The sequence below is a fragment of the Phoca vitulina genome, unplaced genomic scaffold (assembly GCF_004348235.1).
Source record: "Phoca vitulina isolate PV1807 unplaced genomic scaffold, GSC_HSeal_1.0 scaffold3, whole genome shotgun sequence".
Taxonomy (NCBI): domain Eukaryota; kingdom Metazoa; phylum Chordata; class Mammalia; order Carnivora; family Phocidae; genus Phoca; species Phoca vitulina.
In genome coordinates, this window is record NW_022589706.1 from 93,233,145 (window position 1) to 93,255,687 (window position 22,543).

Here is a 22,543-nt window from a genome sequence, read left to right on the forward strand (position 1 = left end):
CTCTCTTTCTCCTTGGGCCTCCCTATTCCCTGAGACACAACAACATTGAAATTAGGCCAGTTAATAACCCTATAGTGCCCTTTAAGTGTTCAAGTGAAAGAAAGAGTTCATGTCCTCTTACTTTATTTATATTTTTTAAAAGATTTTATTTATTTATTTATTATTTATTATTTATTTATTTATTATTTGAGAGAGAGCGAGCACAAGTCGGGGGGAGGGGCAGAGGGAGAGGAAGAAGGTGAGAATCTCAAGCGGACTCTGAGCTGAGCATGGAGCCTAACGTGGGGCTTGATCTCACACAACTCTGAGACCATGGACTGAGCTGGAATCGAGTCGGATGCCAACTAACTCAGCCAACCAGGCACCCCTATACTCTCACTGTAAAGCAAAAGCTAGAAATGATTAAGCCTAGTGAGGAAAGCATATCGAAAGTCGAGATAGGCTGAAAGTGAGGCCTCTTGTGCCAGTCAGTTAGCCAAATAGTGAATACAAAGAGAAAGTTCTTGAAGGAAATGAAAAGTGCTAGTCCAGTGAAAACACCAATGATAAGAAAGTGAAACAGCCTTCTTGCTGATATGGAAAAAGTTTTAGTGGTCTGGATAGAAGATCAAACCAGCCACAACATTCCCTTAAGTCAAAGCCTAATCCAGAGCAAGGCCCTCACTCTTTAATTCTATGAGGACTGAGAAAGGTGAGGAAGCTGCAGAAGAGAGATTCAAAGCTAGCAGAGGTTGGTTCATGAGATTTAAGGAAAGAAGCCATCTCTGTAGCAGAAAGTGCAAGGCGAAGCAGGAAGTACTGATATAAAAGCTGCAGCATGCCATCCAGAAGATCTAAGATAATTCATGAAGGTGGCTACACTAAACAACAGATTTTCAATGTAGACAAAACAGCCTTCTATTGAAAGAAGATACCATCTGGGACTTTCATAGCTAGAGAGGAGAAGTCAATGCCTGGCTTCAAAGCTTCAAAGGACAGGCTGGCTCTCTTGTTATGGACTAATATAGGTGGTGACTTTAAATTGAAGCCAGTACTTATTTGCCATTTCGAAATTTCTAGGGCCCTTAAAAATTATGCTAAATCTACTCTGCCTGTGCTCTATAAATGTAACAACAAAGCCTGGATGATAGCACATTGTTTACAACATGGTTTACTGAATCATCCTGCTGATGAGACTTACTGTTCAGAAAAAAAGAATCCTCTCAAAATATTACTGCTTATTGACAATGTACCTGGTCACCCAAGAGCTCTGATGGAGATGGACAATGAGAGTAATGTTTTTATGCCTGCTAACACAATATCCATTCTGCAGCTCATGGATCAAGGAGTAATTTTCACTTTCAAGTCTTGTTATTTAAGAAATTTCATTAAGCTATAGTTTTCATAAGGCTTAGCTTCCATAAGTAGTGATTCCTCTGATGGATCTGGACAAAGTAAATTGAAAACGTTCTTCAAGACTATGAATCTAGATGTTACTAGAAACATTCATGATTCATGGGAAGAGGTCAAAATACCAACATTGATAGGAGTTTGGAAGAAGTCAATTCCAACCTTCGTGGATGACTTTGAGGGGTTTAAGATTTCAGTAGAGGAAGTAACTGCAGATGTGATGGAAAAAGTATGAGAACTAGAATTAGAAGTAGAGCCTGAAGATGTGACTGAATTGCTGCAATCTCATGATGAAACTTTAATGGGTAAGAACATCTTGTGGATGAGCCAAGAAAGTAGTTTCTTGAGATGGAATCTACCCTTGTGAAGATGCTGTATACATTGTTGAAATGACAACAAAGGATTTAGAATATTACATAAACTTAGTTGATAAAGCAGCTGCAGAGTTTGAGAGGATTGAGTCCAATTTTGAAAGTTCTGTGGGTAAAATTCTATCAAACAACATTGCATGCTATAGAAAAATAGTTGGTGAAAGGAAGAATGAATTGATGTGGCAAACTTCATTATTGTCTTATTTTAAGAAATTATGACAGCCACCCCAGCTTTCCACAACCGCCACCCTGATCAGCCAGCAGCCATCAGTATCAAGGCAGGACCCTCTACCAACAAAATGATTATAACTCTCTGAAAGCTCAGGTGATGGTTAACATTTTTAGCAATAAAATATTTTTAAGTTAAGGTATGTACATTATTTTCTAGTCATAATGCTATTGCACAGTTAATAGACAACAGTATAGTGTAAACATAACTTTATATGCACTGGAAAACTAAAAAGTTTATTTGACTGACTTATTGCAATATTAGCTTTATTGTGATGGCCTAAAATTGAACCTGCAATATCTCAGAGGTACGACTGTACAGGTCTTTCACCTCCTTTGTTAAATTTATTCCTAGGTATTTTATTCTTTTTGATGTAACTGTAAATGGGATTGTTTTCTTAATTTCTCTTTCTGATAGCTCATTATTAGTATATAGAAACACAACTTATTTCTGTATGTTAATTTTGTATTCTATGACTTTACTGAATTCATTCTAATAGTTTTTTGGTGGAGTCTTTAGGGTTTTCTATATATAGTATGTTATCGGCAAATAATGACACTTCTTTTCAATTTGGATGCCTTTTATTTCTTTTTCTTGCCTAATTGCTGTGGCTAGGACTTCTTGAATAACAGTGATGAGAGTGAGTACTTTTGTCTTGTTTCTGATTTTAGAGGAGAAACTTTCAGCCTTTCACTGTTGAGTATGATAGTAGCTAGGGGTTTGTCATATATGACCTTTATTATGTTGAGGTATGTTTCTTTTATACTCACTTTGTTGAGAGTTTTTATCATAAATGTTGATATTTTTGTCAAATGCTGTTTCTGTATAAAGATCATTATATGATTTTTGTTCTTTGTTTTGTTAATGTGGTGTAATAGTTGATTGATTTACAGATGTTGAACCACCCTTGCATCCGTGGAACAAATCTCACTTGATAATGGCATCTGATCCTCTTCATGTACTGTTGAATTTCATTTGCTAATATTTTGTTGAGGATTTTTGTATCTGTGTTCATTGGGGATATTGGCCTGTTATAGTCTCTCTCTCTCCTTTTCTCTTCCTTCCTTCCTTCCTTTCTTTCTTTCTTTCCTTTGTCTGGTTTTGATATCAGGGTAATGTTGGCCCTGTAAAATGAGTTTGGAAGTGTTTCTTCCTCTTTAATTTTTTGGAATAATTTGAGAAGGATAATTACCAACTCTTTATTTTTTTTTAATTATTATTTTTTAATTAATTTTATTTTACTATGTTAGTCACCATACATTACATCATTAGTTTTTGATGTAGTGTTGCATGATTCATTGTTTGTGTATAACACACAGTGTTCCATGCAGCACGTGCCCTACTTAATACCCATCACCGGGCTAACCCATCCCCCACCCCACTCCCCTCTAAAACCCTCAGTTTGTTTCTCAGAGTCTATAGTCTCTCATGGTTCATCTCCCCCTCCAGTTTCCCCCCCTTCATATTTCCCTTCCTACTATCTTCTTTTTTTTTTTTTTTTTTTTAACATATAATGTATTATTTGTTTCAGAGGTACAGGTCTGTGATTCATCAGTCTTACATAATTCACAGCGCTCACCATAACACATACCTTCCCCAATGTCTATCACCCAGCCCCCCCATCCTCCCACCCCACACCACTCCAGCAACTCTCAGTTTGTTTCCTGAGATTAAGAGTCTCTTGTGGTTTGTCTCCCTCTCTGGTTTCATCTTGTTTCATTTTTTCCTCCCTTCCTCTATGATCCTCTGTCTTGTTTCTCAAATTCCTCATATCAGTGAGGTCATATGATACTTGTCTTTCTTTATTGACTTATTTCGCTTAGCATAATACCCTCTAGTTCCATCCATGTTGTTGCAAATGGCAAGATTTCTTTTTTCTTCTTTTTTGATGGCTGCATAATATTCTATTGTATATATATACACCACATCTTTATCCATTCATCTGTTGATGGACATCTTGGCTCTTTCCATAGTTTGGCTATTGTGGACATTGCTGCTATAAACATTGGGGTGCACATACACGTTCGGATCACTACATTTGTATCTTTGGATTACCAACTCTTTAAATGATTAGTAGAATTCACCTGTGAAACTGTCTGATCCTGGACTTTTGTTTGGGGGAAATATTTAAATTACTGATTCAGTTTCATTACTTGTAATCATTCTGTTCAGATTTCCCATTTCTTTGTGGTTTGATCTTAGAAAGTTGTGTTTTTTTCTAGGAATTTATCCATTTCTTCTAGGTTTTTCAGTTTGTTGGCTTATTATTATTTGTAGTAGTCTCATATCCTTTGTATTTCTGTGGTGTCAGTTGTAACTTCTGCATTTCTGATTTTATCTGGGTTGTCTCTTTTTTTCCTGATGAGTCTGGTGAGAGGTTTATTGATTTTATCTTTTCAAAAAACCAGCTTTTAGTTTCACTGTTCTTTTCTAATTTTCTTTTTTTAAGTCTCTCATTTATTTCTACTTTGGTCTTTATTATTTCCTTCCTTCTACTGACTTTGGGCTTTGTTCTTCTTTTTCTAGAGTCTTTACATGTAAAGTTAGTTTGTTTATTTGGGCTTTTCTTATTTCTTGAAGTAGTCCTGTATTGCCATGAACTTCCTTCTTAGAACTGCTTTTGCTGCATCCTATAGATTTTGGAAAGTTGTATTTCCATTTTCATTTATCCCAAGGGTTCCCCTCCCCCTTCACATTTCTAAGCACTTTTTCCCCCCTGTCTTTTTATTATTCAAGTGCATAACATGTAGTGTTATATTAGTTTCAGGTGTATAGTGTAGTGATTCAACAGTTCTGTACATTTCTCAGTATTCATCAAGGTAAGTGTACTCTTCCCCTTTATCGAACCCATCCCCCAGACTACTTAAGAGTCTTTTTTTTTTTAGTTTGGCTCTTTTTTTTCTTGTTTGTTCATTTGTTTCCTAAATTCCACATATGAATGAAATCATATGATACTTGTCTTCCTTTGACTTATTTCACTCAGCATTATGCCCTCTAGTTCCATCCCTGTTGGTGCAAATGGCAAGATTATACTTAAATTTTTTTCTTCGATTTCTTTGTCTACCTATTGGTTGTTTATAATCAACATTTTAAAATGAAGTAGGATAAGGATTAACAATTAGAATAACTTTTGATATGGATTTGTTAAAAGAGGGGATAAACTGTTATACTGAATAATGTGTAGAGAAGTCGCATAAAATATTTTTTCTGTAGTTTGGATCCAGTATAACTTAAACATTTTGCTCATCTAGAAAACATTCCAGTTACATTTGAAGAGTCACTTCACTGGCCTTAGAAACAGATTATGGAGGGTATTCGCTTTTGACTGAATATTTTAGAATTTTATCCGACATAACTATAAGTAGTTACGACATATGGTGTGGTTTTAAATTTTCTAAGTTAAAAGCAAAGTTATTTAATAGCTAGCATTTATTGTGTTCTTACTTATGTTGGTAATTACCTGAACACTATATGTTCTCTCTCATCTAATTCTTACAACAATCCTAAGAGGTAAGTACTGCTTTAATCTTCATTTTACTGATGAGAAAATTGAGTTTCAGAAAAAATTTTGCTCAAGCCAACCCAAGAGCTGGCAAGCAATAAATCCAGAATTAATACCTAGGCAGTCTGCCTTCAAACATTTATTACTAAGCACAGTGCTAAGCTACTTCCCAAGGTTGTGCTGTCCTGTTCTTCATCTTGACAGATGAATGAATTCCAATGCCATGTATTTTATGGTGTGATCAGATATGTATGATATGCAAGAAAATTATTAGACATTTTCAAGTGCTTTGCAAAAGCACTGCATTATTTGTGATACTTAAATGGATCCTATTTTCTTTAAGAAAAAGCAACTGTCAAAGGGAAATTCTGAAATGGCCTTTAGTTATTAAGTAATTAAAAATAATAGGATATTTATTAAAATGATTTATTTTTCTTAATCTTTGTTTCTAATTGGGAGAAATGAGAGATCATGAATGGATTTTCTAAGTTACATTATTTGAGGAAATGACTGAACAATATAGGGAAACTTGGAGATCTGTTTGTTGTAATAGTAATTACAGCAACAAATAGGAGCTGGTGTTCATTGCATTCCAGTTATGTACTGGGCGCTCCTCTAAGCACTTTATATGTTAATACATACTGTTTAATCCTTACAAGAATGCCAGGAGGCAGGCAAAATTATCCCCACTTTTTAGTTTTTAGATTTTTTTAGAATGATTTTAAATAATGGACTGATTTTATTTTTAAACAATTAGTGTTTTTTGTTTTTTTCTTTTAGTAGCAAATGATGAATGGATAATTGCAGCAAATATATTCGTATTATTCCTTAACTGATGCTTTTTACCATACTGTCCCCCTGTTACCACACAGCTGGCTGCTTTGTCATTCAGTATACCAGGCCACAGGCCTCATCAGCTCACCTTTTTTTCTGGCTGTTGCATACTGACCCTTATTTGATACACCCTGGCTTTCAACTCCAATTATATTTCCTTCCTAAAGTTCAGTCTGTTCCAAGTATTATAATCACTTCCTCTTTCATGTCACTGCCAAGTCCTCCGTTCAGTGTCCCATGTTTCCTGTTCATATAAAATCCTTAACTGAGGAATTAGTTTTTTCTTAACTCTCTGCCTGTCAGTTTTTACATGTGAATCAATAGGAATATCTTCTAAATCCCTCTTTTATATATTCACTACATGTATATAGCAGTTTCATCCTTGCTGTTAGTTTCAGTGCTTATATATGTCTGATTGTGCACAAGAGATTAAAAGAAGTTATTAGCCTTCTGCAATTTAAATCAAATCTGTCTTTTATCATAGGGAGAAAAATTTTACTGTATTTCTTTCTTCAGTGTTTCTTTCTTACAATTTTTTAGGTCTTATGGCAATTGGATATATTCCGAAGAAGCTTGCGGATTCTAACTGGACATGTTTGTCAGGGAGATGCCTGCATATTTTGTGCATTGAAGGTAACCTTTTAATAGTACTGAAAAATTACTGTTAATGGTTTTGCCAAAAATTTAATTTTGATAGTTTGTTTGATCAGTTTACTTGAAGTTGAAATTCATTGTCAAGTGACTTAGAGCTTTGAGATGAATTTTTAAAGTATGATTTATTCAAGTTTATGGATTTTTTCCCACTTTTATGTAAGGACAGTTAAAATTAATATTCTAAATAGTGTAGAAACATTAGGAACATTACATTTTTCATTATTTTGGAAAAATTCTTTATTCATTTTATGAAATGGATTTTGAACTACTCCTGGATTTTGTGCACGGCTGTAGTTACTGATGATACAGCAGTGAACAAGGTGATAGAACCTCTGTTCTCATGGAGCTTACATTCTTGTAGGGGAGGAGAAAGTAAGTAAACAACATATAAACTATGTTAGATGGTAATAACTACAAAGGGGGAAAATAAATCAGGGAAAGGGAATAGAGAGTGTTGAATAGTCAGGAAAGCCTCACTGGGAAAGTTTAAACCATTACCTGGAAAAGGTAATAGAGTGAAGCTTTCCAGACAAGCAGGGAAATAGTAACTGCAAAGGCCCTGAGGTGAGTGTGAGTGATTCAAGGAAACCTGGGTGTCAGAAGCTTTGTGAGCAAGGGGGAGAGTGATAAGAGGTGAGCTCAGAAGTAAGGTGAGTTGTGGTGATTTTAAAACATGTCTGCAGGGGTGTCTGGGTGACTCAGTTGGTTAAGCGTCAGACTCTTGATTTTGGCTGGGGTCATGATCTCAGTGTCATGACATCGAGGAGCCTCACCTTGGGCTCCATGCTCAGCAGGGAGCTGCTTGAGATTCTCTCTCTGCTCTCCCTCCCCCCACTCCTGTGACTCTCTCTCTCTAAATAAATAGATAAAATCTTTAAAAATAAAATAAAACATGTCTGCAAATTCTTGTTTTTTTTTTTTTTCTTTTTTAGAAAGAGAGCATGAGCAGGGGAGGGGCAGAGAGAGAGAGAGGGAGAGAGAGAATCCTGGGCAAGCTCTCATGCCCAGGGCGGAGTCCAACATGGGGCTTGATCTCACAGCCCTGAGCTCATGACCTGAGCTGAAACCTAGAGCCAGACACGTGCCCCTCTTCTGCACTCTTCCTATCAAAAGGTGGAGTCTAGTTCTTTGAATATGGACTGGCCTTAATGATTCATTCCCACCAAATAGAATGGTAGAAATGACACTGCAGACATCTGAGGTTAGGTTAGATTAGAAAAGGTGATAAAATTTCTATCTGGCTCTGTCTGTTGGGCTGTCATTCTTGGGAGTGAGCCGTCATAGGGTGAGGAAGCCAAGTTGGCCACAGCTAAAGCAGAAGTCTAAGCGGACAGGCAGCACCAACAACCAGCATCAACTGCTCAATGTAAGTGAGCAACCTTCAGATGGTTCTAGGTCCCAGCATTCAAACTGTCCCAGATAACTCCCAGTGGAGCAGAGTCGAGCTGTCCTTACCAAATTAATGATTTGTAATCATAATGTTATTTTTAGCAAATAAGTTTTGCGGTCGTTTGTTATGGAGCAATAAATAACTGGAACAGGAGTCCATATTGTGTAGATCCTTCTGTGAGGACCTTGGCTTTTTCTCTTGAGTGATTTAGGAAGTCTCTGGATTGTTTCGAGTGGAAGAGTGATATAATCTGTTTTAACTAGATGGAACGTTTGGACTAGATCTCTTTGGCTACTTGGATGAGAATAAATAGAAGAGAGAAAAAGGCAGAAACAGGGAGTCGCAATGAGTTAGCATCTCATTTATATCATTGAAATTTGCCCAAGAATTTAAGGTTTTATTAACATATTTCAGAGATAAACATTTCATTCTTTTACATTCTTGAATATTCTTACACACACACACACATACATGCAAGAAAATGAAGAGCCATTTTCCTGCTTTATTTTGATTTATATTCCTGAATATAAATCACCAAAGAAGGCAATTTTATATTCTCTTTTTTAGAACATGGCAAAATAGGGTTATTGTTAGGGGATAAAGAATGAACTTAGATCAAATTACAGTATCACATTTTATTTACACCACAGTCAATTTTGGATATTTTGTCCAATTGTAAAACGAGTATAGTTAAGATTTCTAGCCTGAATCTTTCATAGCCTTACACAATCACCTGCCTGCCTCCCCACCGGCTACCCAAAACACTCTCTTCTTTCTCACTCTCTCTCTCTCCCTATCTGTCTCAGGTACTGCACTTTAGCCAGACTGGCTACCTCTTGCAATTTCCAGAGCTGGCTTCCGTCTCTGACTCTCTTCATTGTTATTCCTTTTGTCTAGAATGCTTTTCTTCTAGATGTTTTTGTGGCTAACACCCTGTTTCCTTTATGCCAATCCTCAAATGAGGACATCAGTAAGACCTTCCCTGACTACCCGAGGTAATAGTTAACCTCCTTTCTACTCTCAGTATCTCTACTTCTATTTATAATACTTTATTTTTCTGTCTTGTATTTTATTTCTTTGTTTTTCTCTATTGTGTTTACGACCTTCTGATACACTATATGATTACTTACTTGCTTTCTCCTGACTATAACTAGAATGTGTGCCCCATGAGGGCAGGGTTTTTATTTATTTTCTAGTGAAGATGCCTCACATATACTAAGCAGTCAAAAAAACAGATAACAAATGATTGAAACTCAGGTGTAGGATTAATATCTTAAACATTATCTTGAAAAGTTAATTAAGTAAGAAATGACATGAAAATATTTTCTATTTTTTCATATTTGTAATTACAGCTAAAAGATTATACTTCTGGATATCTAATATCATTTGGCATCTTTATTCTTCAATTTTTAAATTTATTTATAAATTAGATTTTCTTGCAGTAGTGGAACAGATTTTTGAAATATTTTCCTAGCCTACCATGTATTGATCTGAAAAAAAAATGTTTTTGAGATGACATACCCCTTGAGCTAATTAAGAGTTTAATATGGCCAATCCTTATTTGGTGGGTTGTCACTGAAAACTTTCTTTTTCCCCCCACTTTCTCCCACCTAAGATGATTGTCATAAAACTGGAACTTATTAAAAAGTTTTTCTTATTTAAATTCAATAAGGAAAATGGAAAACCAGATTAACACCTATAATCACTTGTTCTTGAATGTTGCCACTATTTCTTCAGCTTAGGTTAGAAATAATGCTCTAGGGGCACCTGGGTGGCTCAGTCATTAAGCGTCTGCCTTCAGCTCAGGTCATGATCCCAGGGTCCTGGGATCGAGCCCCGCATTGGGCTCCCTGCTCCGCGGGAGGCTGGCTTCTCCTTCTCCCACTCCCCCTGCTTGTGTTCCCTCTCTCGCTGTCTCTCTGTCAAATAAATAAATAAAATCTTAAAAAAAAAAATAGAAATAATACTCTAAGTGAGGAAAACTGATAATTTGAAAAAAAATTTTCTTTAAAAATTAAAAGTCATCATCTCTTCAGAGTTCATGCAAATTGTACAGTGTCAGTTTTTCAAGGCAAATTTAAATAGCAGAAAATTTTCATTGCATTGAAGTTATTTAATTTTTACTTTTAAACGAGAGTTTGTCATTTTCTGAGGTTTATTTAGGAAGAAACAAAAAAATTGTAAAAGTTCATTTAAGCTACTTTTTTTTTTTTTTAAGATTTTATTTATTTATTTGAGAGAGAGAGAGAGAGAGAGAGAGAAGCCAGGGGAGGGGCAGTGGGAGAGGGAGAAGCTGACTCCCTGCAGAGCAAGGAGCCTGATGCCGGGCTCGATCCCAGGACCATGAGATCATGACCTGAGCTAAACCAGCTGAGCCACCCAGGTGTGCCCCAAGCTACTTTTTTAAAAGACTAGTGAGTTCCTACTAATTTTTGTGTGATTATATATTTATTTTCGGTTAACACAATTTTAATTCCTATAGTATACTTTTAGATTTATAGCAATTTATCTCAGAACTCTTCCTTAAACAATTTGGATCAGAATTAGCTGGGGAACAGTTTAAAAATTGCCCTCACTTCAGCATACTCAATTAGAATCCCTGAAGATGGGAACTGAGCACTTACTTAATTCTGTGCACACTAACGTTTGATTTCGAGGCTGGGGCAACCATTTCTATACATTACTGATACAAATAATCTTTATGTGGAATTTTGGAGCAAAAGACTATTAGTTTCTGGGTATAGTGTTATGAGTTTCACTCTTTTATAATGAAATTACTGACATGTTTCTTTAGTCGTTGGCTTTAAACTTACTGATGTACTTGTTGATCCCCAGACAATATTTGCACAGTTTCAACACAGTCGAGAAAAAGCACTTCCCTCGGATAACATAAGGCATGCTCTAGCAGAGAGCTTCAAAGATGAGCAGCGATTTCAGTTGGGCCTTATGGATGATGCTGCAGAGTGCTTTGTAAGTATTTTTGATAATCCTTAAATCAGAATACTAGCTTGTTTTCCTTAAATGATACGAATTTCGAGACGAATGAAACATAAATTTCTAGCAATGGAAACAAATCATAACTACTCATTGGATCCATGCCTTACCTGCCCTTCAGAGCTCAGTTTAAGTCCATCTGTGTCTCATGACTTGATTTTGGTTATTGTGCTGCTATCATTTTTATTGGGTATTAGAGTACTGGAATATTTTAAAATTTATTTATTGGAGAAAACATTTATTAAATATAAATTATGTCACTTAAGTCAGTGTTCTGCCTCCACAGGGTTTATATGTGCAATACATTCCCAGCAGTAGTATTTCTCATTACATGCAATGATTCTCTTTGGGAGAGAAGAGGTTCTTGGTGGGCAGCTATCAGGGGCAGCAGTTCTTTTTTTTTTTTTTTTTTTTTTCAGTAGTCTCATTGTATATATTTATTGAGATATAATTTAAAAATTGTCTCCAGCTTTACTGAGATATAAGTGTAAGGTGTATGATGTGTTGATTTGATACATTTATATGTTGCAAAATGGTTACTGCCGTGGCATTAGCTGACGTTTCCGTCCTGTCACGTGATTGTTTTTTGTGGTGTATGTTATACAATATTACAGTTCTGTGTCTTTGGACGAATTTATACGTGCAGGTTCCTGCCATCCGAATTACAACATGAAACATGCCCATTGCAATAGTTTGTTGAGCGACTCTTGCCACTCAATTCCACCCCACCGGCACTTGTGGGTCTTCTTTTGTTTTCACAAAGCCCGTTTCTGAAATGCCTCCATGTTGCGTAGATCCCGACTCTGTCTCTCGTCTGGAATCATTGCGAATCGTTATAGTAGGTGACCTTTTGTGTCTGGCTTTGCTCACTAAGTTCTTTGTGGAGATGAAGAACCCAAAGAATTAGCAGTGAAGCTTGTGGAAAGAATTTGGGATTCCGTAATGGGACATAGGGAGTAGATGTTAGGATCTCGGCAGCAGCCGAAATGGACTATTTTGTGGCCAAAAGAATGGTCTGGGAGAGCCTTAAAATTGGAGCATATGCTGAGTTGGAAGGAAGGTATGGGGTGATCTGTATAAACTAGGGAAGCAGGGTAGGCACCATTGGGGGCTCCTGGAGCGGCATCCGTGTGTCTCTTGGAAGAGCTGGTCTTGACTTCCACCCCAGCTAATTGCTGTTGTTTGGCTTTCTTGACTTTTGCTCTGTGGTTCTTGAACCAAACCTGCAGTATGATGGGATGTATCTCCAGTTTCGAGGCCATTTCTTTCTGAAGGCTGGGAGTGGGGTATGGGTTCTTGCTGAACAAGAATTCTAAATCTGCCAGTTGTTTCTCAGTGAACATGGCTCGTTTCCTTTGTGAATGTTTCTGATCCTTTCCTTTAGGAAGGTCCCCTGCGCCTGCCATCCCATCTAGCGGGGTCCCCATGCTCTGGTCCTGTGTCAAGAGTGGGGGGCAGCAGTTCTGATACACCTCTCACTCTGGGTTGAGAATCATCACTGGGGTTGATGTTCTGTGTTACTACAATATTGATAAGTAGAGCATTCCTTTGAATAGTAACTAAACCTTACATACCTTCTAAAATATGTGTGTTGATTATTGAATGTGTCAGTCTTCTAGATGTTACCTATATTTAAAGAGGTAGCCATTTTTTTTCATAGTCTTATATCTATTTAGCAAATTCTATACATTTTTTCATCAGAAAACCTTTTAAGGTTTTCCTTGACACATTATTTTTCTGAAACCACTTCTTACTAGTTCAGGCCCCTACTCTCAGCATTATTTAAGCCTCCTTACTTGTATCCTTTCAGCCTATCCCCTTACAGTGTTTTTTAATGGCCAACAGATTAATAAAATTTTCTTCAGATTAATCTTTGCCCTTCAAATATTCTTGTGATTCAAATCTGGACTCTCTCCTGACATTTAAGGCCATTTACAGTTAAACTGCAGTTTACCTCTTTATTTCCTCCTGGAATTTTCCCTCCTATGAGGTGGTTCTATTCCTCAAGTATGTCTTCTAAATTCACTGGATTTCTGTAGAATTTACTATCTATAGAATTTATTTGGCATTTATATGTTATTATCATTTTTTTAAAGATTTATTTATTTGAGAGAGAGAATGCGTGCACGTGCACTTGCACGCGTGTGCACGCGTGCACACACACACAAGTGGGGGGAGAGGCTGAGGCAGGGGGAGAGAGAGGATCCACAAGCAGACTCCCCGCTGAGTGTGGAGCCCAATGCAGGGATTGATGCCAGGACCCTGAGGTCACGACCTGAGTTGATACCAAGAGTCAGCCACTTACCTGACTGAGCCACTCAGGTGCCCCTGTTATTTCCTTAATGAGCATCTTTACTGTTTCCTTGGACAGATGGAAAGCTCTTTGACTAGTGCACTGCATAGCATACTTTCCATGTTGATCAAAATGTGTCAAAAACAACACACATAGTCATAAAATATGCTTTTAATATTTCTCATGTTCCTAATTGATCCATTACTTAAAATATAAATATATTTTGTACAATGCCAAACTTTATAGTTTATTTTCACTTAAATGAAATGTACTAATACGAGATAGGATAATTCATAGAATACCTAGAAATTTAGGTTTAAATAATTGAATGCTTTTAAACTTCCTAGGGCAGAGGAGAGAGGTAAGTTAGCTAATTAAAAGAATCCATTGGATAAGCTTTGCTAAAAAGAAGTCTTATTTGTTAAAGAAATAAATACTCCTGATTGATCTGTATTACAAATTTGAAATTTGTTTGCAGGGCAGATTCCTTGCATTAGGATGTTAGTGTAGGTATTGTAAACCTTTATCATTGCTATTTTAATGTGAGTTATAGAGACTATAAAAATGTTCCAAGTAGGATTTTTGAAAGATTAACTGCTTTTCCCTAATGTGAGAATGCTGGAAATATAGGAAACTTATGTTTTCTAATATTAAATTCTAGATGTTAGCCACCATGAATTGATTTTTTAAAGGATTTTTAAAATATTTATTAAAATCATATGTTACATTATAATGTTTCTTTCATTAAATTTTTTTTTTTAAAAGCTAATACTACAAAGGGTGAATAATTGAACAGCATTTGAAGGGTTGATTAAAGAGGAAAGCTGGAAAGCTGACAGTATATATGGCACTGTTCAAATTGGAAAATCTTAAAAAGATTTTTAAAATTTGTAAAGTTAAAAAGTTATATTGTATAGTGTCATCTGTAAGATTCACAACTCGTTTGTCTTTTAATCTTTTAAATTAGGAAAATATATTGGAGAGGATTCATTTTCATATAGTGCCAAGCAGAGATGCAGACATGTGTACCTCCAAGTCTTGTATCACTCACCAGAAGTTCGCTATGACTCTGTATGAACAGGTGAGATGGCTTAACCACTTCATTAGTTATTCTCTTTGTTATTATTACATTTGTTTGCATACATTTATACATATATATTACATATTTAAATATATGTAACATATGTATTATATTTATGTTTTATGGTTGATAAATTAAACATATGTTTTTACCTGTAGTGTGTGTGTCGCAGCTGTGGAGCATCATCAGATCCTCTACCTTTTACAGAATTTGTGCGGTACATTTCTACAACAGCCCTATGGTAAGAACCTACTAAAGCATGTTTACTGAAGATGTTAATAACGCATTTAAGCACATTGAGCATTTATTTTATAAAACCATAACATATGTGAGTATCTATTCTCTGTCTTAGACCTGAAAATATGCAACCATCAGAGGTACTAAGTGATGTCTGTCTCAGCTGGCTGTTTCTGATTTGGCCAGAAACCGTACACTTGATGAAATTTCCAAATATTAGTCAAAATTTGTATCTTTTTATATTTATAGCAAGTTTTGGGAATTGTAAAGGAGACCTTAAAATGACAAGTTCAATGGTAAATGGAGCTGCACGTGATTTCTTCATTTTTCCTAAGGTGTTATCTTTGTAGTAACAGTGTTTCCCGTCAGCTCCATGTCCCTTCATGGTGATGGAAGCCAGGGTAAGAAGAGAAGAAAGAAAAAGGTGAAATTAATTCTCCGTTAGATTTATTTCATTTAAGGCCTCAACATTCACCTGAAATAAAAATTTGCCATGCTTGCCTGTCCCCTCCCTCCCTGCCCATGAAACATTAGCGAGTTAGGGATCCAAAATGATCCCTAGACTTTACATAATAAGAGTAGTTTAAACACTTTCTCACAGGTATTAGAAAATATAAATATTTGATATATGATAAACATTGAATAAAATCATAAATATTTACAGGTATTTTGATACAAAAAACAAAACATGGATCAATAATTATCAATCAATACATTAGTACAAAAATTAGTTACTAAATGCTACCAATATTTTTATCATTGTGCAAAATGAAATTCAGGTGCTTATCTGTTTCATTATATTATTAAACTTCCTGGCTATTTTGCATATGACACAATATTTCTTGAAGATTATTGAATAATAGCAATTTGATTATTTGAGTGTGTTTAGTGTCTTAATATATACAGAGTTGGGAAGCATTGTTTTGGGAAGCGTTCCCTAAACTTCAGTCAGTTATAGATTCATTTTTTTTTTTTTTACTTTGTATGAAAAGTAGGATGGTGTTTGAACAAGGATAGGCCACACATTAAAAACCGTAAAACTTTAAGCCTACTCGGAAACTCTTATATAAAATGACAGTGCTCTGATTCAGTATCTTATGTAACAAGAGTTGGAGCTCCATTAGTCTGTCCCTGGTCCACACCACCAATTGCAAGAAACCAGACTTTGAACTCTAATCATGGTTGATCCTTCAAATAACACAGGTTTGAACTGCACAGGTCCCCTTAGATGCAGATTTTTTTTTATGTACAGTACTGTAAATATATTGTCTCTTCTTTAGATTTTTTTTTTTTTAAGATTTGTTATTAGAGAGAGAGAGCGTGCACGCACAAGCAGAGGGAGGGGCAGAGAGAGAGAGGGAGAGAGAGAATCTCAGGCAGACTCCCTGCTGTTTGTGGAGCCCAACCCAGGGCTCAATCTCATAACCCTGAGATCAAGACCTGTGCCGAGATCAAGAGTCTCACACTCAACCAACTGAGCCACCCAGGTGCCCCCTTTATGATTTTCTTAATAACATTTCCTTTTCTCCAGTTTTTTGGAAGAATATAGTATATGATACATATAACACAAAGTGTGTGTTAATTGACTGACTATTATTGGTAAAGCTTCTGGTTAATAGTAGGCTATGAGTAGTTAACTTTGAGGGGGGTGTCAAAAGGTATATGCTAATTTTGGATTGTGTGAGGGTTGGCGCCCCTTACCCCATGTTGTTTAAGTGTCAACTATAATCACCTTCTTTGTATTGGTAATAAGTATTGGATACCAATTACAGAATTCCAGGCTTTACATAAATCATCACTTTTAATGTTAACAAAAACACTATTTTGAATGTACAATTTGAATGAGCTTATCAGATTTAGTGCTTTCTCATATACTTGTGAAGGGCTTTAGAAGAATAGGTGCTTTTAGTTGTTATTGAATATTGTATATTAAACCGTGGAACTGTAAAATATATCCAGCTCTAGGATAGTTAATAGTACCACTAAGCAGAACCAGAGCATCTAGAATGGAAAGTAGTAAGGATATTTGAGCTTTTATTACATTTCTTTTTGGAAATGTTTAAATGGTTATTTAAAGATAATACCTTGATATATAAAAATTTGATTCTAAAGTAGACTAAACAAAAAGTGGCACAGATATCCTGCCTAGGCTCTAATGAAATGGTTAGCACTCATAAGGCACAAGCCTGGCCTAAATAGTTTTGGTTTTGACTTCTGCATTAATCAGCAAAGGACCCCTCTGTTAGCTGAAAATGATACCTTTGTTTCTGAGAACTTTAGGCCAGAGAGGAAGCCTTTCCAATAATTTGTTGTTCTTGTTAGGCCGAAGTTGAAACTCAAGTCCCTACTTGTTAAGTAATAATAGAAACATTTGACTTAGAACTACCTCCAGATGGATCATCTTATCACCTCGTTCATGTAGTTCCAAACAATGGTAAAATTTAGTGTTATTCTATTCTTGACCTAATTTTTTTCATCATACACCTGCCAAATTTCATAATTTTTCACTGTATGGAAATTTATTTTATCGTTAATTTTTCAAACAGAACCTGTTTTAAGACAGAAAAAGCAACCATACCCATATTGATAACTTGGTATTATTCATGCATAATTTGTTAGATCTTTTTAAAGTTCATAGGACACATTTGAAACTGCTGCTTTCTTTTGTAGCAATGAGGTAGAAAGAATGATGGAAAGGCATGAACGTTTTAAGCCTGAAATGTTTGCAGAATTGCTGCAAGCAGCAAATACGACTGATGACTATAGGAAATGTCCTGTAAGTATAATTTGGAGAATATTAGTGTGCTTCTATGTTTGTAAATTTGAAAATAGATACTCAGAAATTACCATGTAAGTACTAATTATACATGGAGTTGATTTTAAGAATTTATTTTTTTCAGTGTTATTTTAGGCAACTCTTTATACCATGTGAGCTCTTTATTTGAGCACTATTTCTTTAAAAACTCTTTGTGAAGGATTTAAGTTAGTGTATGCTGATTAATTTTTTTTTTTTTGAGAGAGAGAGAGCGAGCAAGCATGCAAGCAGTGATGGAGGGGAGGGGCAGAGGGAGAGGAGAGAGAGAATCTTAAGCAGACTCCTTGCTGAGCATGGAGCCCTAGGTGAGGCTTGATCTCACAACCCTGAGATCATGACGTGAGCTGAAATCAAGTGTCGGGTGCTTAAGTGACTGAGTCACCCAGGTGCCCCCTGATTAATTTTTTTAAGTTCTGAAATCTATCGTTTGACTAAAGAGAAAGTTTATTTATTTTCATTTAAACATTACAAATGGTACCATTCTTTTCTAATGTAATATTATTAATGACTTCAGTGTTCTATTTCTCATTTTTTTAGATAGACTTCTTGTTTTAACAGATTTAAAAAATGCCAAAGAAAAGTACTTTGATTTAAAATAAACTTACTTTTTAATCAATAATTAGACAAATAATTTGATAAAAGTGAATTTTAGTATGCTGAACAAATAATTTTCTGGTATATGTAAAGATTGTTACTGTTTAATACAAACTGTATAAGGCATTACCTATGGTATATCTATTTCAGTAATTTCAAAATTTGCCTTTTGTGTTTTTCTTTAGAGTAACTGTGGCCAAAAAATAAAAATTCGCCGTGTTTTAATGAATTGCCCAGAGATTGTTACAATTGGTTTAGTATGGGATTCTGAGCATTCTGACTTGACCGAAGATGTTGTTCGGAATCTAGCAACACATCTTTATCTTCCTGGGGTATCTCAACTGTTTTCATTCTCTTCCTTTTTGTTTTTAAATTCTTTTAAAACATATTCATGTTTTATAATACACTTGTTTTTCAGAACTAACTTTTCTTTCTAAAGAAAATAACATTCAGGTATAATGCTGATAAAGTTCATCAAATCAGGCTAACTGGAATGCCTTTCTTGCATAGACTAGGAATAGCTTTCAATTATAAACTGTCTCATGCTCTAATTCTGTATTACTCTAGAATGATGATAATGGTGTGTGTGTGTGTGTGTGTGTGTGTGTGTGTGTGGTAATGACAAGTATAAATATTAACCTAGAAAGGTTTAAGATTCAGAAATCATCTACAGCACTGATCTCTTAATATGCTTATTAACATTTTAATATATTTTGAATTGGTTTATATTACAATTAAACTTTTAGATAATTAACTTTTAGATAATATGTTTCATGTATGTTCAAATATGTGATTCAATCAAAAATTATTAGGAATTATGTAATTTATCCCACATTTCCAGTTTATGTATATAAAGTGTCAAGGTACTGGGTTACTGAACTAAATTGTAGTGAATTCATTTTATTGGAGGAAGAGTAATAGTTATAGTTAATATTAAGTAATAGTTAAGAGTAATTCTATTCAGTACAATCTCAGTGATACCTTCTGTACTAATATAATACTGAATTAGGGAAGCTTGCATAAGAAATTTTTTCATAGATAGTCAAATACATAACTCACGAAATTATTGTTCCTCATTTTTAAAAAGATACAGTATTAAATATACATTGTTATTTTTTAAACAGCTTTTTTATAGAGTTACTGATGAAAATGCCAAAAATAGTGAACTTCACCTAGTTGCTATGATCTGCTACACCAGCCGACATTATTGTGCCTTTGCTTTTCATACCAAGAGTTCCAAATGGGTATTTTTTGATGATGCAAATGTGAAAGAGGTAAGTGACACTTTCACTGGGATAATTATTGTGACTTTTACTTTTTAGGACTAAATGAAATAATATATAAAATGTGTATTACATAATATGTAAAAAAAATGATTGTATATAAACATTTCTTATATAAAATAATAACCTTAATGATAATAGTATTGTTAAGTTCATACTTCCTTTTAATTTTTGAAACCTGGTTTATTTTAAAGCCAACTTTTAAGCCAGTCCATTTCCAGAATAATAAAAAAGGTGACTAATAAATGTTAGAATGCAAATATGTAACTGTCAGTGATCCATATGTCTGATACATTTTGTCTGATACATAGTTGCTCTGTGTATTTCTTTGTGAATGATTCCCAATTGCTTTGTATAATTAGTGATGAAAATCTGCTTGTTTTTTAAATTATTATGACTGCCTTTTCAAACTTTGTGTATGGTATTCAGAATTAGATATGCTTATTATATCTTTTGGTAAATAACTTATTCAAACATTATAATATCTAGAAAACTAGTGAATAATAGTTTGTAGTAAGGAGTATGTATGAGAATCACCTTTGGAACTTTTGAAAAAACCGGTACCTGCCTGCACTCTTAAATTCTCAATTCAGAGGTGTAGAGGCCAATACCTGATTTTTTTTTTTTTAAGTTCTATAGGAGATTCAGATTTTTCCACATTTGAAAACTGTTGATCTTGTCAGTACTATGCCTGGACCTATTGGCTTTGAGAATCCTATTATTAAGCAGTAAATGGATTTAAAGTACAAGTTATTTCACTGTTATAAGCAAATGATGTACAATTCCATTTGCTTTCATTTTAATATAGAAGAAAGGGCCATTTATCAGCATTATGAATTACTAAGTCAGGAGAGGTTCAAATATTCAGTATTTAGTGGATTTCTAATTGTTTCTATGAAGGATGAACTGCTATGGAAATAGCCCCTCCAATATTAAAAATTAGAAAACCAAATAGATGAAACAACTTTTTTAGACATTGGATAACAGGCAGTTGAACAGAAAAAAGGAAACAAACAAGATGAGCCCTATTATTATTCCCGTTTACTGCCTACAGGTAGTTTTTACACTGCAGGGAGGTGGAACTCAAACAAAGCCTAGACGTCTCATTGAGTTGAGGAAACCGAGATTGGAGTTCAGGAAGCGAAGATGGCTAAAATTCACTGGACAGATTACCAGAAAGAATACTGCACAGAGGGAAAGTTCTGGAGATTAGTAGATGGGTCCCCTTTAATTTTTGGCTGAATAGTGATCTGACATGTGTGGAGCAAACCTGCACAAGGTGGGGGAAAGAATTACTGGAAAACAGAAGGTCAGGCGATTTTCAAAATTCATACAGGGCTAGGAATAGTTTGCATCCACACCAGCAAGAGTGGAAAGATGTTGTAATGCATAGAGCAACAAATAGAATCCTCAGAGAAGTACCACCTTAATAATGGGGCTAAATTATACCTAGACTGAATACTGCTCTGGACCTGGCATAAAAAGCCTAAAATGAAGTCTTCAAAGGACCAAGATGATCCTACATAACTTAACAAATGCCAGAATGAAGTCCAGTACTTTTTAAAAGAACACAACAAAATTCACCCAAAAATATAAATTTCAATTAAATTTCAATATGGCATTTCAAGATAGTATTCAATAAAAAATTACCAAATGTGTGGAGAAGTAGGAAAATGATCCATACCCATATTAATAGAAACAGACCCATTCCACCACTCCATTTCTTCCAATCACATGATATGGGGGTAAGGAAGCAAGGTAGAGAAATGAAGCACACCTTCTATTCTCTCAGGAACTTCATCAACTTCACCATTCCTACCCTCAAAAAAGAGGGTTCTGGGTAATAATCAGGTGACGTCCAAGGTCATGTCCAGGCCAGCTCTAATATTAAATCATTAAAAAAAAAAAAAGACCCAAAATGGCAGAGATGGAAGTATCAGACAAGAATGTTACAACTTCTATTTCAGTGTAGAGAGAGTTATTGGATAACAGTCAATAAACATGGACCATAAAAATAATCAATAAATTGGATTTCATCAGAACTTTTGCTCTTCAATAAGATACTGTTAGGAGAATAAAAAGGTAAGCCATAGACTGGGACAGAATATTTATCTAGCATATATCTAATAAAGGCGATATCCAGAGTATATAAAGACTCTCACGACTCAATAAAGAAATACAAATCGATTAAAAATGGGCAAAAAAGATAATAGGGAAAGATAGTGGAGTAGGAGGACCCTATGCTCACCTCGTTTCATGGATCCAATTAGATAACACTCACATCAATGTAAATAATCCAGAAAACTGCCTGAAGACTGGCAGAACAAACTCCACAACTAAAGGTAGAGAAGAGGCCACCTCAAAGAGGGTAGGAAGGGCAGACATGGTGGGGAGCTAAACAGATCACAGGCTGTCTGCAGAAGGGAGGGACTTGGGGGTGAAGAGAAGGGAGAGAAACAGACTATCACACTGGGAAGACAAATCCCTATAACATTTGGCTTTGAAAACTAGAAGGGCCAAATTCTGCGAGTTCTTACAACCAGTAGGACTTAATACTAGCAAATTGAATCCAACAATACATTTAAAAAAAATCATTCACCACAGTCAACTGGGATTTATTCCTGGGTTTGCGAGGGTGATTTAGTATTCACAAATGAGTCAACATGATACACCACATTAATATAAAAGAAAGGATAAGAACCCTATGATCTTTTCAATAGATGCAGAAAAAGCATTTAACAAAGCACAACGTCCATTAATGATAAAAACCCTCAACAAAATAGGTTTAGAGGGAACATACCTCAATGTAAGAAAAGCCATATATAAAAAACCCACAACTAACATCATAGTGGGGAAAAAAAAGAACTTTTATAGTCA

General features: G+C 35.2%; 2 protein-coding genes across 5 annotated transcripts in view; one reads left to right on the forward strand and one right to left on the reverse strand.

Annotated features, from left to right (window-relative positions):
* USP53 (ubiquitin specific peptidase 53) overlaps positions 1–22,543 on the forward strand; it is a 66,848-nt gene that overhangs the window by 20,941 nt on the left and 23,364 nt on the right. For all 4 annotated transcript variants that reach the window (XM_032401098.1, XM_032401099.1, XM_032401100.1 and 1 more), the window contains 7 exons: positions 6,866–6,958; positions 11,205–11,339; positions 14,624–14,737; positions 14,896–14,978; positions 17,645–17,750; positions 18,569–18,715; positions 19,508–19,657. In XM_032401098.1, coding sequence (XP_032256989.1) covers positions 6,866–6,958; positions 11,205–11,339; positions 14,624–14,737; positions 14,896–14,978; positions 17,645–17,750; positions 18,569–18,715; positions 19,508–19,657 — 828 coding nt within the window. The remainder of the gene's footprint in view (positions 1–6,865; positions 6,959–11,204; positions 11,340–14,623; positions 14,738–14,895; positions 14,979–17,644; positions 17,751–18,568; positions 18,716–19,507; positions 19,658–22,543) is intronic.
* On the reverse strand, positions 11,850–13,369 carry LOC116630259 (divergent paired-related homeobox-like). Its single transcript, XM_032401104.1, has one exon. The coding sequence runs from the start codon at positions 12,788–12,790 to the stop codon at positions 12,233–12,235; it is 558 nt and encodes a 185-aa protein (XP_032256995.1). The 5' UTR covers positions 12,791–13,369; the 3' UTR covers positions 11,850–12,232.